At 51.0% G+C, this 12,698-nt stretch overlaps 1 protein-coding gene across 25 annotated transcripts in view; it reads left to right on the top strand.

Moving 5' to 3' along the window:
* Positions 1-11,912, top strand: part of DMAC2 (distal membrane arm assembly component 2) — a 92,127-nt gene extending 80,215 nt beyond the window's left edge. For 7 of the 25 annotated variants that reach the window (XM_045381025.2, XM_065535540.1, XM_065535539.1 and 4 more), the window contains 6 exons: positions 53-253; positions 4,659-4,852; positions 7,233-7,313; positions 10,014-10,150; positions 10,253-10,415; positions 10,830-11,912. In XM_045381025.2, coding sequence (XP_045236960.1) covers positions 122-253; positions 4,659-4,852; positions 7,233-7,313; positions 10,014-10,150; positions 10,253-10,415; positions 10,830-11,007 — 885 coding nt within the window. In that variant the 5' untranslated portion in view covers positions 53-121 and the 3' untranslated portion in view covers positions 11,008-11,912. Of the gene's footprint in view, positions 1-52; positions 254-1,892; positions 1,983-2,842; positions 2,873-3,198; positions 3,266-4,658; positions 4,853-7,232; positions 7,314-10,013; positions 10,151-10,252; positions 10,416-10,829 lie in introns of those variants that run through there. The other 18 variants (XM_074023689.1, XM_074023688.1, XM_074023687.1 and 15 more) reach the window with 13 other exon arrangements.
* Positions 11,913-12,698: the final 786 nt, after the last annotated feature.

Here is a 12,698-nt window from a genome sequence, read left to right as displayed (position 1 = left end):
GCCTTTATGTCATTTGCTGGTTCCGGACACTTTATTTATTCTATCCTGTCAGGACCAGGAAATGAGTCCTGCCGCTCCTCTACTTCAGCTCCACCAGGGTGTCTCAGACACCTCAACGTGAATGTGGTCAACACAGAACTCTCAGTTGGGAGCCCCATCATCGGACGCATTTCCTGTTGCTGCTGTAACAAATGACCACAATCTTAAAACAACACAAAGTCACCGTTACAGTTCTGGAGGTCAGAAGTCTAAGGTGGGTGCACAGGGCTGGGTCGCTTCTTGAGTCTCTAGAAGACTGCCTATTTCTTAGTCTCTTCCAGCTTCTGCAAGCCACCTGCCTTCCTTGGCTCTTAGGCCCTTCCTTCATCACCCCAACCTTCTCTATCTATGATCATCACATCTCCTGTTGATGCTGACCCTCCTGTCTCCCTCTGAGAGGCCCCTTGTGATTATATTGGACCTACCCAATTGCCCATGGTAAGGGTAATCTCCCATCTCAAGATTCTTAACTTTGTCACGTCTTCAAAGTCCCTTTTGGAGACAGTCTCACTTTGTCACCCAGGCTGGAGTGCAGTGCACAATCTCGGCTCACTGCAACCTCACTGCAACTTCCACCTCCTAGGTTCAAGCGACCCTGCCACCTCAGCCTCCAGAGTAGCTGGGATTACAGGCATGCACCACCACACCCAGCTAATTTTTGTACTTTTAGTAGAGACTGGGTTTCACCATGTTAGCCAGGCTGGTCTCGAACTCCCGACCTCAGGTGATCCACCCGCCTCGGCCTCCCAAAGTGCTGGGATTACAGGCGTGAGCCACCGCGCCCAGCCCCAAGTCCCTTTTACCATAGAAAGTAACACAGTCACAGCATCCAGGGATTCACAGGTATGAGTATCTGGGGGAGAGGGTCCATTATTCAGCCGCCACACCCACCCTCCTAAACCTGCTGCTCTTTCAGTTTCCTCATGTGCACAGCCATGCCAGTCTGCTTTTAGTTTCTCAATCTATTGGCTTAACCTTCAAAACAGATCCAGGATTTGAGCACTTCTCACCATTTCCTCTGCCCCATCCCCATTCATCTCTTGCCTAGACTGTTACAGTAGCCTCTTGTACTGGTCCCCTGCGTCCACCCTTGCCCTCTAAGACAAGGTTCCCCTATCCCTGGGCCGAGAACCAGTACCAGCCCCTGGCCTGTTACGATCTGGGCCACACAGCAAGAGACGAGCAGCAGGTAAGTGAGCATTACCGCCTGAGCTCCGCTTCCTGTCAGATCAGCGGTGGCATTAGATTCTCATAGGAGGCAAACCCTACTGTGAACTGTGCCTGTGGGGGATCCAGGTTGCCTGCTCCTTATGAGAATCTAATGCCTGATGATCTCAGGTGGAACAGTTTCACCCCAAAACCATCCCCACCCCACATCCTGCCCCGTGGTCTATGGAAAAATTGTCTTCCACGAAACCAGTCCCTGGTAACAAAACGGTTGGGGACCACTGCTCTAAGGTACATTCTCCACCTGGCAGAGAGAATCTTTACAAAACGTAAATCCGATTTTAACACTCCCTTCTTCCCACTGTGAATAGAATAAAACCCTACCAGGCCTGCACCGTCAGCCCCTGCCCACTTCTTAACCCAGTCTCCTATCTCTGTCTACAAGCTGGTTCCCACCTCAAGGCCTCTCTGCTCTAGAGGTTACCTCTCCCTGCAGCTCTTTTCCCTTAGATCTTTGAATGGCTCTTTCCTTATCATTCACTTCCACTTCAATGTCACCTCTTCAGAGAGGCCTTTGCTGATGGCCCTACGCCCCAGTCACTTTTTTTTAATCTGCTTATTATCAAAATTATCTTGCTGATTCCTTTGTTTCTTATCCATCCTCTCCCATATCCATGCTGTCCCAGCCCAGAATGTTGACTCCCTGAGAGAGGGACTGGGTCTGTCCTGCTCACTATGGTAATCTCAGCACCTAGAACAGTGCCTGCCATCATGTGGTAAGTGTTCAGTAAATATTCTTGGAATGAATGAATGAATACTGCTATCCACAAGACTTCACAATGGCTCTGCATGCTGCTATCTAGCTTTGAACTCCGAACTGGTCTTGAGATCTCACCTCAGTCTCTAACCTTGAAGTCTAACCTCTTCACCCACTCTTTCTCTTACCTGACCCTAATTTTAAAAAATGACGTGGTCAGCTTTTCGGCCCCCTCATTCCCTGTTTTAAAGAGGAAGCTGGAAGAACAAGAAAGCTCAGGGAGACTGCAATTGCAGTCACGAAAGAAAGAGACTCTGCCGGGAAGGACACCCCATCTTCTCCTAGGGAAAGATTGTGGAGTCCTGTTTTCTTGTTTTGTTTTGTTTTTCAACTTTTTGTTTTAAGAGACAGCGTCTGCTGTGTCGCCCAGGCTGGAGTGCAGTGGCGCAATCACAGCTCACTGCAACTTCGACCTCCCTGGCTCAAGCATCCTCCTGCCTCAGCCTCATAAGTAGCTGGGACCACAGGCATGCACCACCATGCCCGGCTAATATTCTATTTTTTGTTTCCCTATTTTTTTGTGGAGATAAGGTCTCCCCTATGTTGCCCAGGCTGGTCTTGAACTTCTGGCTTCAAGCGATGCGCTCGCCTCAGCCTCCACAAAGTGCTGGGCTCACAGGTGCGTGAGTCACCGCGCCCGACCTGTGTCTGGTTTTGAAGCTCAGAGAGAGGGCGCTGTGAGCAATCCCTAAACCCTAGGAGAGTAAAAAGTGCGTGCACCTTTAAGAGGACGGTTAGAAAACGCGGGGCGTGGCCACAGGAGAATAAGTTCGCCCTGGCCCAGGCTAGTCGGATAAGACCGACCCCTTCCGGTTACGTAATCTTAGCAAGATGGCGGCTCCCTGGGTGGTAAGTGACCGGAGTTCTAGAGCCCTAAATTTGAAGTCCGCTCTGCAGCCTCCGCATTCAAGCCTCTGTTGGCGGCCACGAGAGCAAAAAGCCGTGAGGCAGCGGGCTAAGACTGGCAAGCCCCGTACTGGGAGTGCAAACCTGTGGCTATTGGGGGCCAGGAAGGATCTGTGGAGGTCGCAGGCGGAGGAGACGCTTTAGCGAGGCAGGGACTTGGCTGAGAGTATCCAGTGGGGATGAGGGAGTGACCTCCGAAGAGCGACGCGACTAACCAATCAGAGGGAGGGATGACACAAGGAGCTAATGGACAGGCAAGGGTGGGGCCTGTAGGATAAGAGGGCTTGAAAGGGATTAAGGATGTGGGATTTGGTCCTAGGAGACCGAAGGATAAATGTAAGAAAAGTTCGTGGGAAATTGCCTAATTTTTACAGAAAACTCAAAAGCATGATGGGCGGGGGAACCAAGAGGTCAATTTGGGGGTTCCAAGGGCATGATCTGGGTGAAATTAAGAGCAGAATTTGAGATATTCTTTCAGAGGATTTAGAAAGAATTGGGTAAAATCAAGGAATGAATTTAGGGAAAATTAAAGAGGTTGGCAGCTTCAAATTTTTAAGGAAAATAAGGGTGTGGGTAAAATTATCGACAGAATTTGAAAAAAAAAAATTGGTTAAAGCAAAGAGAAACTGGGGTAGATTAAGAGGAGACCTTGAAAGCAAAATTGAAGCGTGTGGGGGCTTCTTCCCTGTGGCCACACCTCTCCACTTTCTTACTCTCCTCTTCAAAGCTCGTGCTTTTTTTACCCTTTTCGGTTCGGGGTGTCCAATCTTTTGGCTTCCCTGGGCCACGTTGTTCGAAGAAGAAGAATTGTCTTGGGCCACACATAAAATACACTAACCATAACTGCTGAGTCAAAAAAAAAAAAAAAAAAAAAGGCCGGGCGCGGTGGCTCAAGCCTGTAATCCCAGCACTTTGGGAGGCCGAGGCGGGTGGATCACGAGGTCAGGAGATCGAGACTATCCTGGCTAACATGGTGAAACCCCGTCTCTACTAAAAATATAAAAAACTAGCCGGGCGTGGTGGCGGGCGCCTGTAGTCTCAGCTACTTGGGAGGCTGAGGCGGGAGAATGGCGTGAACCCGGGAGGCGGAGCTTGCAGTGAGCCGAGATCACGCCACTGCACTCCAGCCTGGGAGACACAGCGAGACTCCGTCTCAAAAAAAAAAAAAAAAAAAAAAAAAAAAAAAAAAATCACACAAAAAAATCCTCCTAATGTTTTAAGAAAGTTTGCATGTTTGTGTTGGGCTGCATGCAGGCGGCGGATTGGACAAGCTTGGTTGGGTTTAGGGATTGCTCAGAGCGCCCTCTCCATGAGCTTTGGAGATACGTTTTTAAGATTATATTTTGGTGAAAGAAGTCATTTGGGAAAACGGGAAAACCCCAGGAGAAGAACTGGGTAATTAAGGGGCAAATCTATGGGAAATTAAGAGGTCAAATAATGCAGGTTTTGAGTAATAAGAGTTTGGGGGAAAGTTAGAGGAAGAATTTAGGAAAATCAACAGTATATGCCTAGTCAAGGAGAGAATTTAGGGTTGACTAAGGGGAGGAGGAACTTGGAAAAAACATGGGAAAATTTTTGGAATCTCAGACAATTTTGAAGTTTTGAAGGAAGAACTTAGGGCGAGTTGGGAATCAGAGGGATTGAGGTTCATGGAGCAAGAACTGGGGGATCCAGCTCTGTGTCTCCCAGGAGGCTCCAGGCTCAGCTCCTTTCCTCTCCCCCTCCCCAGTCCCTGCGCCTGGTGGCCCCCATGTGGAATGGGACCAGGGGCATCCATCGCCTGGGTGGGGCAGTGGTCCCAGAGGGCAATCAGAAGAAGGAAAGGAAGATGCTCCAGTTCCTCAACAACCATTTCTACGATGTGGAGGCTCTGAGGGGTTACTTGCTCCAAAGGGAGATGTCCAAGGTGCATCTGAAAAATCGGTGAGAATCCCTGGCCTGCAAGACCCTGCGGAGACCCTGGCCCACCAGAGCCGAGGTCCTGTCCTTGCCATTCCCAGGCAGCACTGTGGCTTCCAGTGCCAGCCTTGTTGTCTCTTGCAGCTCTATCTCCAACCTGTACCCTTCTCAAGGACTCCAGCTCACATAGGCAGCTTGCCACCCACCAGCTCCACTCAGAGTCTAACTGGCATCTCAAACCTAACATGGCTAAAACCAAACCCTGATTTCTCCCCAAAAAACATCTGCTCACTCCCAAGCCTTCCCATCCCAGTAAACACTAGTGCTGCCCACCCAGTTGTTCAGGCCAAATTCTTTTTTTTTTTTTTTTTTTTTGAGACGGAGTCTCACTCTGTCACCCAGGTGCAATCTCGACTCACTGCAAGCTCCGCCTGCCAGGTTCACGCCATTCTCCTGCCTCAGCCTCCCGAGTAGCCGGGACTACAGGTGCCCGCCACCACGCCCGGCTAATTTTTTGTATTTTTAGTAGAGATGAGATTTCACCATGTTAGCCAGGATGGTCTCGATCTCCTGACCTTGTGATCTGCCTGCCTCGGCCTCCCAAAGTGCTGGGATTACAGGCCTGAGCCACCGTTCCTGGCCTGTTCAGGCCAAATTCTAAGGATTCATCCCTAATTCCTCTCTTGTGCTTCCCTGCCCTCCACATCCAGACCATCAATAAAATACTAGAATATCTCTGACCAGTTCTCACTGCCTTCACCATTCATAACCTGATCCAAGTCCCTTCGTTTTATAATTGAATCACTCAATAACTGGTTTTTTGTTCCTATACTCTTTTTTTTTTCTTTTTTTCCCGAGACGGAGTCTTGCTCTGTCTCCCAGGCTGGGGTGCAGTGGCACAATCTAAGCTCACTGCAACCTCTGCCTCCCGGGTTCAAGCAGTTCTCCTGCCTCAGCCTTCCGAGTAGCTGGGATTACAGGCACCTGCCACCAGGCCCGGCAAATTTTTATATTTTTAGTAGAGACGGGTTTTCGCCATGTTGGCCAGGCTGCTCTCAAACTCTTGACCTCAGGTGATCAGCCTGCCTCGGCCTCCCAAATGCTGGGATTACAGGCATGAGCCACCACGCCTGGCCAAAATTTGTTTTGTTTGAGACGGAGTCTCGCTGTTCTCCCATGCTGGAGTGCAGTGGTGTGATCATGGCTCACTGCAACCTCCGCCTCCCGGGTTCAAGCAATTCTCCCGCCTCAGCCTCCCAAGTAGGTGGGATTACAGGCACACGCCACCATGCCTAATTTTTCTATTTTTAGTAGAGCTGGGGTTTCACCATGTTGGCCAGACTGGTCTCGAGCTCCTGACCTCGAGCTCCTGACCTCAGATGATCCACCTGCCTCAGCCCCCCAAAGTGCTGGGATTACCGGTGTAGGCCACAACACCTGGCCTGTCCCATACTTTTTTATAATCTACAAAGCAGCTCAAGGAATCTTATCATCACCAGCTTAAAACCTTCAAATGAGAACCAATCTCCAAGGCCTAAAACATAGCCCCTACTGAGCTTTGAGACCCCCCCGACCAGGACTCCACTGGCCCCCTGTCAGCATGACATCCCAATTTCTTTTTTTTTTCTTTTTCTTTTTTTTTTTTTTTGAGACTGAGTCTCGCTCTGTTGCCCAGGCTGGAGTGCAGTGGTGCAATCTTGGCTTACTGCAAGCTCCGCCTCCCATGTTCACGCCATTCTCCTGCCTCAGCCTCCTGAATAGCTGGGACTACAGGTGCCCGCCACCACGCCTGGCTAATTTTTTTTGTATTTTTAGTAGAGACGGGGTTTCACTGTGGTCTTGATCTCCCGACCTTGTGATCCTCCCGCCTCAGCCTCCCAAAGTGCTGGGATTACAGGTGTGAGCCACCGCGCCCGGCAACATCCCTATTTCTTATTTATTCAGCCATCCTAATTTGAGTCTCTGAGCCTTTATACTCTGTTCCTTCTCACCACTCAAATCTCTGCTCAAATGTCACCTCCTCCAATTAACACCCAAACTCAGCCTCCACCGTCCCCACCCCTCTGCTCCCCACCCCTCCCAGTCAGCCTCTCTGCTTTATTTAGTCATGGAATTGACATTCTCTGCAATTTGCTGTTATTTCCTGGGTTGTTATCTGTTTCTCCCTGTATAATGGCTTGGATTACTGCACTAATCTCCAGACTGGGCAGGGATGTTATCTGCCTTGGTCACCACTTTGCCCCCAGTGCCCAGCACTTAGTAGGTGGGCAATATATATTTTCAGCCTGACTCTGTCTGTCTGCATGCCTGGTTTGCTGGACTCTGCCCCTCTTAACAGCACTGGGGCATCGTGAGGGCTGTGATGCTCCCCAGGCCTCACTCTTAGCTACCGTTTTTTCTGCAGATCCTTCACCTGGCTGGAGGAGCAACATGGTCCATACAGTGCAGGTGCCTTTTTCATCCTGAAGCAAGGAGGCGCAGTCAAGTATGACCGCTAAGGCTGGGGGCAGGTGGTGGGGTATCTCTCTAACGTCCAGGCTCTGCAGTCACACAGGCTTCAGAGTCCCCTGGTCTCTGCCGCCTTCTGGCTGTGTGGCTTGGGACTTGTTCCTGAGTTTTGTCATGTGTAAAATGGGATGGTGATCATTTCTAGCCTACAAGTTTTGCTATAAAGACTGAATGGGGGCCAGGCATGGTGGCTCACGGCTGTAATCCTAATGCTTTGGGAGGCCAAGGTGGGTGGATCACCTGAGGTTAGGAGTTCGAGAGCAGCCTGGCCAAAATGGCAAAACCCCGTCTCTACTAAAAACACAAAACTTAGCTGGGTGTGTGGTGGTGGGCGCCTGTAATCCCAGCTACTGGGGAGGCTGAGGCAGGAGAATCGCTTGAACCCAGGAGGCGGAGGTTGCAGTAAGCCGAGATTGCACCACTGCACTCCAGCCTAGGGGACAGGGCAAGACTCTGTCTCAAAAGTGTCAAAAAAAAAAAGACTGAACGGAGCTGGGCACAGTGGCTCATGTCTGTAATCCCAGCACTTTGGGAGGCCGAGACAGGAAGGTCACTTGAGGCCAGGAGTTTGAGACCAGCCTCAGCAGTTTTGTGAGACCCTGTCTCTACAAAAAATATTTTAAATTAGCCAGGTGCAGTGGCACATGCCTGTGGTCCCAACTACTCAGGAGGCTGAGGCAGGAGAATCGCTTTAGCCCAGGAGGCTACAGTGAGCTATAGTCACACCACTGAACTCTAGCCTGGGCAATAGAGTGAGGCCTTGTCACAAAAAATAATAATAGGCAGAGCATGGTGGCCCACACCTGTAATCCCAGCACTTTGGGAGGCCGAGGCTGGTGGATCATCTGAGGTCAGGAGTTCGAGACCAACCTAGCCAACATGGTGAAATCCTGTCTCTACTAAAAATACAAAATTAGTTTGGCATGGTGGCGCACGCCTCTAATCCCAGCTACTTAGGAGGCTGAGGCAGGAGAATCCCTTAGAAGCCGGGAGGCAGAGGTTGCAGTGAGCCGAGATCGCGCCACTGCACTCCAGCATGGGCGACAGAGCAAGACTCTGTCTCAAAATAATAATAATGGCTGGGCGTGGTAGCTCACGCCTGTAGTCCCAAGCACTTTGAGAGGCCAAGGCAGGTACAGCACTTGAGCCAGGAGTTCAAGATCAGCCTTGGCAACATAGTGAAATCCCGTCTCTACCAAAAATACAAAATTACCCAGGCATGGTAGTGCATGCCTGTAATCCCAGCTACCCAGTGAGACCCTGTCAGAGAGAGTGAGAGATTGACTGTGATTTTGCGATGTAAGAGGCCTAGCAATGCATATGTGCTCAATATATTTTTTTTTTCTTTGAGACAGAGTCTTGCTCTGTCGCCCAGGCTGGAGTGCAATGGCACAATCTCGGCTCACTGCAACCTCCTGGGTTCAAGCAATTCTCCTGCCTCAGCCTCCCAAGTACCTGGGATTATAGGCGCATACCACCATGCCTGGCTAATTTTTTGTATTTTTGGTAGAGACAGGATTTCACCGTGTTGGCCAGGCTGGTCTCCAACCCCTGACCTCAAGTGATCCACCCACCTCAGCCTCCCAAAGTGCTGGGGATTACAGGCTCACGTGAGCCACCGGCAGCACCTGACCTGTGCTCAATACTGTTTTTCTTTCTTTCCTCCTTCCCCGCCTCCTTTCTCCTTCCCTTTCTCTTTCCTTTGCTTTTTTCTTTTTCGGAAAAGACAGTTCACATAGACTTCATTCTACCCCTCCGTCTGGTTTGAGCACTTCCTCTGGCAACTTCCTTAGAAACAGTATACATGTTTGAAAATGTCCCGGCCGGGCGCGGTGGCTCAAGCCTGTAATCCCAGCACTTTGGGAGGCCGAGACGGGTGGATCACGAGGTCAGGAGATCGAGACCATCCTGGCTAATACGGTGAAACCCTGTCTCTACTAAAAATACAAAAAACTAGCCGGGCGAGGTGGTGGGCGCCTGTGGTCCCAGCTACTCGGGAGGCTGAGGCAGGAGAATGGCGGGAACCCGGGAGGCGGAGCTTGCAGTGAGCTGAGGTCCGGCCACTGCACTCCAGCCCGGCGACAGAGCGAGACTCCGTCTCAAAAAAAAAAAAAAAAAAAAAAGAAAATGTCCCTTAACTTTTGCCCATCTACCAGGATTCTTGCATTTACCTTTTTGCTCTTATGTTATCTGTAATCTCGCTGACCCTCAGTTTCTAGGTGTGTAAAATTGGCAAAACATTCTTTTTTTTTTTTTTTTTTTGAGACAGCGTCTCCCAGGCTAGAGCACAGTGGCATGATCACAACGCACTACAGCCTCGACCTCCTGGGTTCAAGCAATCCTCCCACCTCAGCCTCCCAAGTAGTTGAGACCACAGGTGCAAGCCACCAAGCCCAGCTAATTTTTGTATTTTTTTGTGAAGACAAGGTCTCACTATGTTGCCCAGGTTGGTCCTCAAACTCCTAAACTCAAGTGATTCTCCCGCCTCAGCCTCCCAAAGTGCTGAGATTACAGGCATGAGCCACTGCGCACAGCCAGATGGAGTCTTTTTCTAAGATGGAGTTAGTTATGTCGGGGTGACCTATACATATTATATAGGGCTGGGGAAGGTTCCGAAGAGGCTGGAGGCCTGGGGCAGGTTCGGCTGCCCTACTGACACTCCCTCTCCCGTTTCCAGGTTTCGAGACAAGGAGTGGATCAGGCCAGATAAGTATGGCCATTTCTCTCCAGAGTTCTGGAATTTCCGGGAAGTGCCTGTCGAAGCTGTGGATGCCAGTGACTGTGAAATCAACTACGAGGGCCTGGACAACCTCCGTGAGTGCGGTGGGGTGGAGATGGGACAGGCCTCCACGTTTTCCCTTTGGTGATGGGCTTCAGAAAGGCCCCTGGTGCCATCCTGCCCTCTCCCTACCACAGTCCTCCTGAAGGAGCTCCAGTCCTTGTCGCTGCAGCGCTGCCCCCACGTGGACGACTGGTGTCTCAGCCGCCTCTACCCACTGGCCGACTCGTTGCAGGAGCTCTCGCTGGCCGGTTGTCCCCGCGTCTCCGAACGGGGCCTTGCCTGCCTCCACCACCTCCAGTGAGACCTCAGCTCAGGCTGGGCCCCGTATGCAGGCACCTCTCCCACCTCACACAGATGCAGGAGAGGAAGTGGGGAGGAGCAGTGTTGGGCAGTTCTCATATCCCCCTACCTCCATCACAGACCTAGAGTATTTGTGGTAGATGAGCAGTCACAGTGAGTCTCTGGAAGAATTAAATGACTCCTGGTTTTTCTTCCTTTTTGTTTTAGTCAAAACTCTATGATATCGATGCTGTTGCAGAACAGTAGGAGCTAGAGTTGCATATTTGCAGTTAACACACTGGGCTTTGTGTGCCTGGACAGCTATAAAGATTTTATTTTAGGAAGCTAAGGTTGAAATTTGGGGCCAGTACCTCCCTATACACACACACACTGTCCTTACACTGGCTTCCTGTCCTTCTCCCCCTTTTTCAGGAACCTCCGCAGGCTGGACATCTCGGACCTCCCTGCCGTGTCCAACCCAGGCCTCACTCAGATCTTGGTGGAGGAGATGCTGCCCAATTGCCAGGTTGTGGGGGTCGACTGGGCCGAGGGCCTGAAGTTGGGGCCGGAGGAGCAGCCTCAGGACACAGCCAGCCCTGTCCCTGCCTAGCCTTCAGCCCTGTCCCCACTCGAGTGGCTTCTCAGCGGGCTGCATGGAATGTCTGGTAGCTCGCCACACTTCTGGCTTCCATTTGTCTTCACTCAACATGGGGGTGGGGGAATGGTGCTGGCCAATCACAGGGAGAGAGCATGAAGTCCCAGTATTTATTCCTGGCTGCCCTTGGCTAAAGGTCACAGCTCCTGTCACCCTCAGACAGCCCTTTCCATGCCCCTCTTCAGGCCTGGGGAGGTAAAGTCTCAGGCTGTCAGTAGCTGCAGAGAGCCACACTCACCTTGTCAAGAGACTCTTCTCAAACTGTCCTTACGTGAGTGCACTGCCATTTCTTGCAGGGCCCCTGACTGACACAGGAGCTGCTACTGACACTTTACAGGGATGGTTCTCCCCCGTACAGGGCCTCTCTGCTCACTACAGGACGTGCAGCATCCTTTGCCCCACTCACTAAAGGCCAGCACACCCCAGGCCCCATGGTATTGCTGGTTATGGATTTATTGACTTTATATTCCAAATTCAGCTTTTTTGGTCTGCGTTTCTGTAGAAAGGGGATAAGCTTTGTCAGTAGAGGGCACCAAACAGGCATTACAGGAGGAAAGGCGCCTCCTTCCTGGTTCCTGTTGGTTGTGCTTCCGCCTCTGGACCCCGCGGCGCGTGTGGCTTCCCCAGAACCCAGCTCCTGAAGCACCAGGCGGTCAGCAGCTGCCCTTGGCACCCTCCAGCCCCCAGAAGTTGCGTAGGAGACACAGCACCTCCACTGAGGCACCTCTCTGGGAATAACATTCCCCAGCACCCCAGATGGATTTCCAGTCAATTCAGAAGCATTTCACCAGTGAAGCCCTCATTCCAGTTCACTGTTAAAGCCAGTAATTCTCTATATTAAACTTTCCCTGTTCAAGTTACTCTGTGGTTTTTCTCTCCTGACTGCATCCTGATGAATACAGAGTTGATACCTGGAGTGTCCCAGGAATAGACTATTAAGATAGGATTCCAGGATTGGTTTGGTTGTGCCTTTGGGCTTGGGCGCAGTGCTGAGCTCTTGCTGATGGGAAACCAGATGCCAGAGGCCCAAGGCATGCAATGGCATCATAATCCCACAAGCGCCTGTGGTTGACAGAGATGAGGCACGTGCCTTGGGACCCCCTGTGGCTGCTGTGCTCAACAGCTGTGGTAGTTGTGACAATTCTAAAGACTGGGTATTGGATGGATTCTCCAGAGTGCCCCTGAGTGCCCACAGACAGTGACAAGCGTGGGTCTGCTAACTCAGCTCAAGTCACAGTCTGAGAACTAGACAGCTTCCATGACAGCCCCCACATTTTTGTTGTTTTTTGTTATTTTGTTTTTGATACAGTCTCACTATGTCGCCTAGGCTGGAGTGCAGTAGTGCGATCTCTTGGCTCACTGCAACCTCCACCTCCCGGTTTCAAGCCATTCTCCTGCCTTAGCTTCCCAAGTAGCTGGGATTACAGGCACGCACCACCACACCAAGCCAATTTTTGTATTTTTAGTAGAGACAGCATTTTGCCATGTTGGCCACGCTGTTCTCAAACTCCTGGCCTCAGGTGATCCACCTGCCTCAGCCTCCCAAAGTGCTGGGATTACAGGTACGAGCCACCATGCCTGGCCCAAAAGTTTTTACTTCTTTGGAATGGGGTCACCTAATTGGACCCAGAGTAAACAGGCAATCT

The sequence above is a fragment of the Macaca fascicularis genome, chromosome 19, assembly GCF_037993035.2.
Source record: "Macaca fascicularis isolate 582-1 chromosome 19, T2T-MFA8v1.1".
In the NCBI taxonomy this organism is placed as follows: domain Eukaryota; kingdom Metazoa; phylum Chordata; class Mammalia; order Primates; family Cercopithecidae; genus Macaca; species Macaca fascicularis.
The sequence above is the reverse complement of the archived record's forward strand: the minus strand, read 5'-3'. Positions and strand labels throughout refer to the sequence as shown.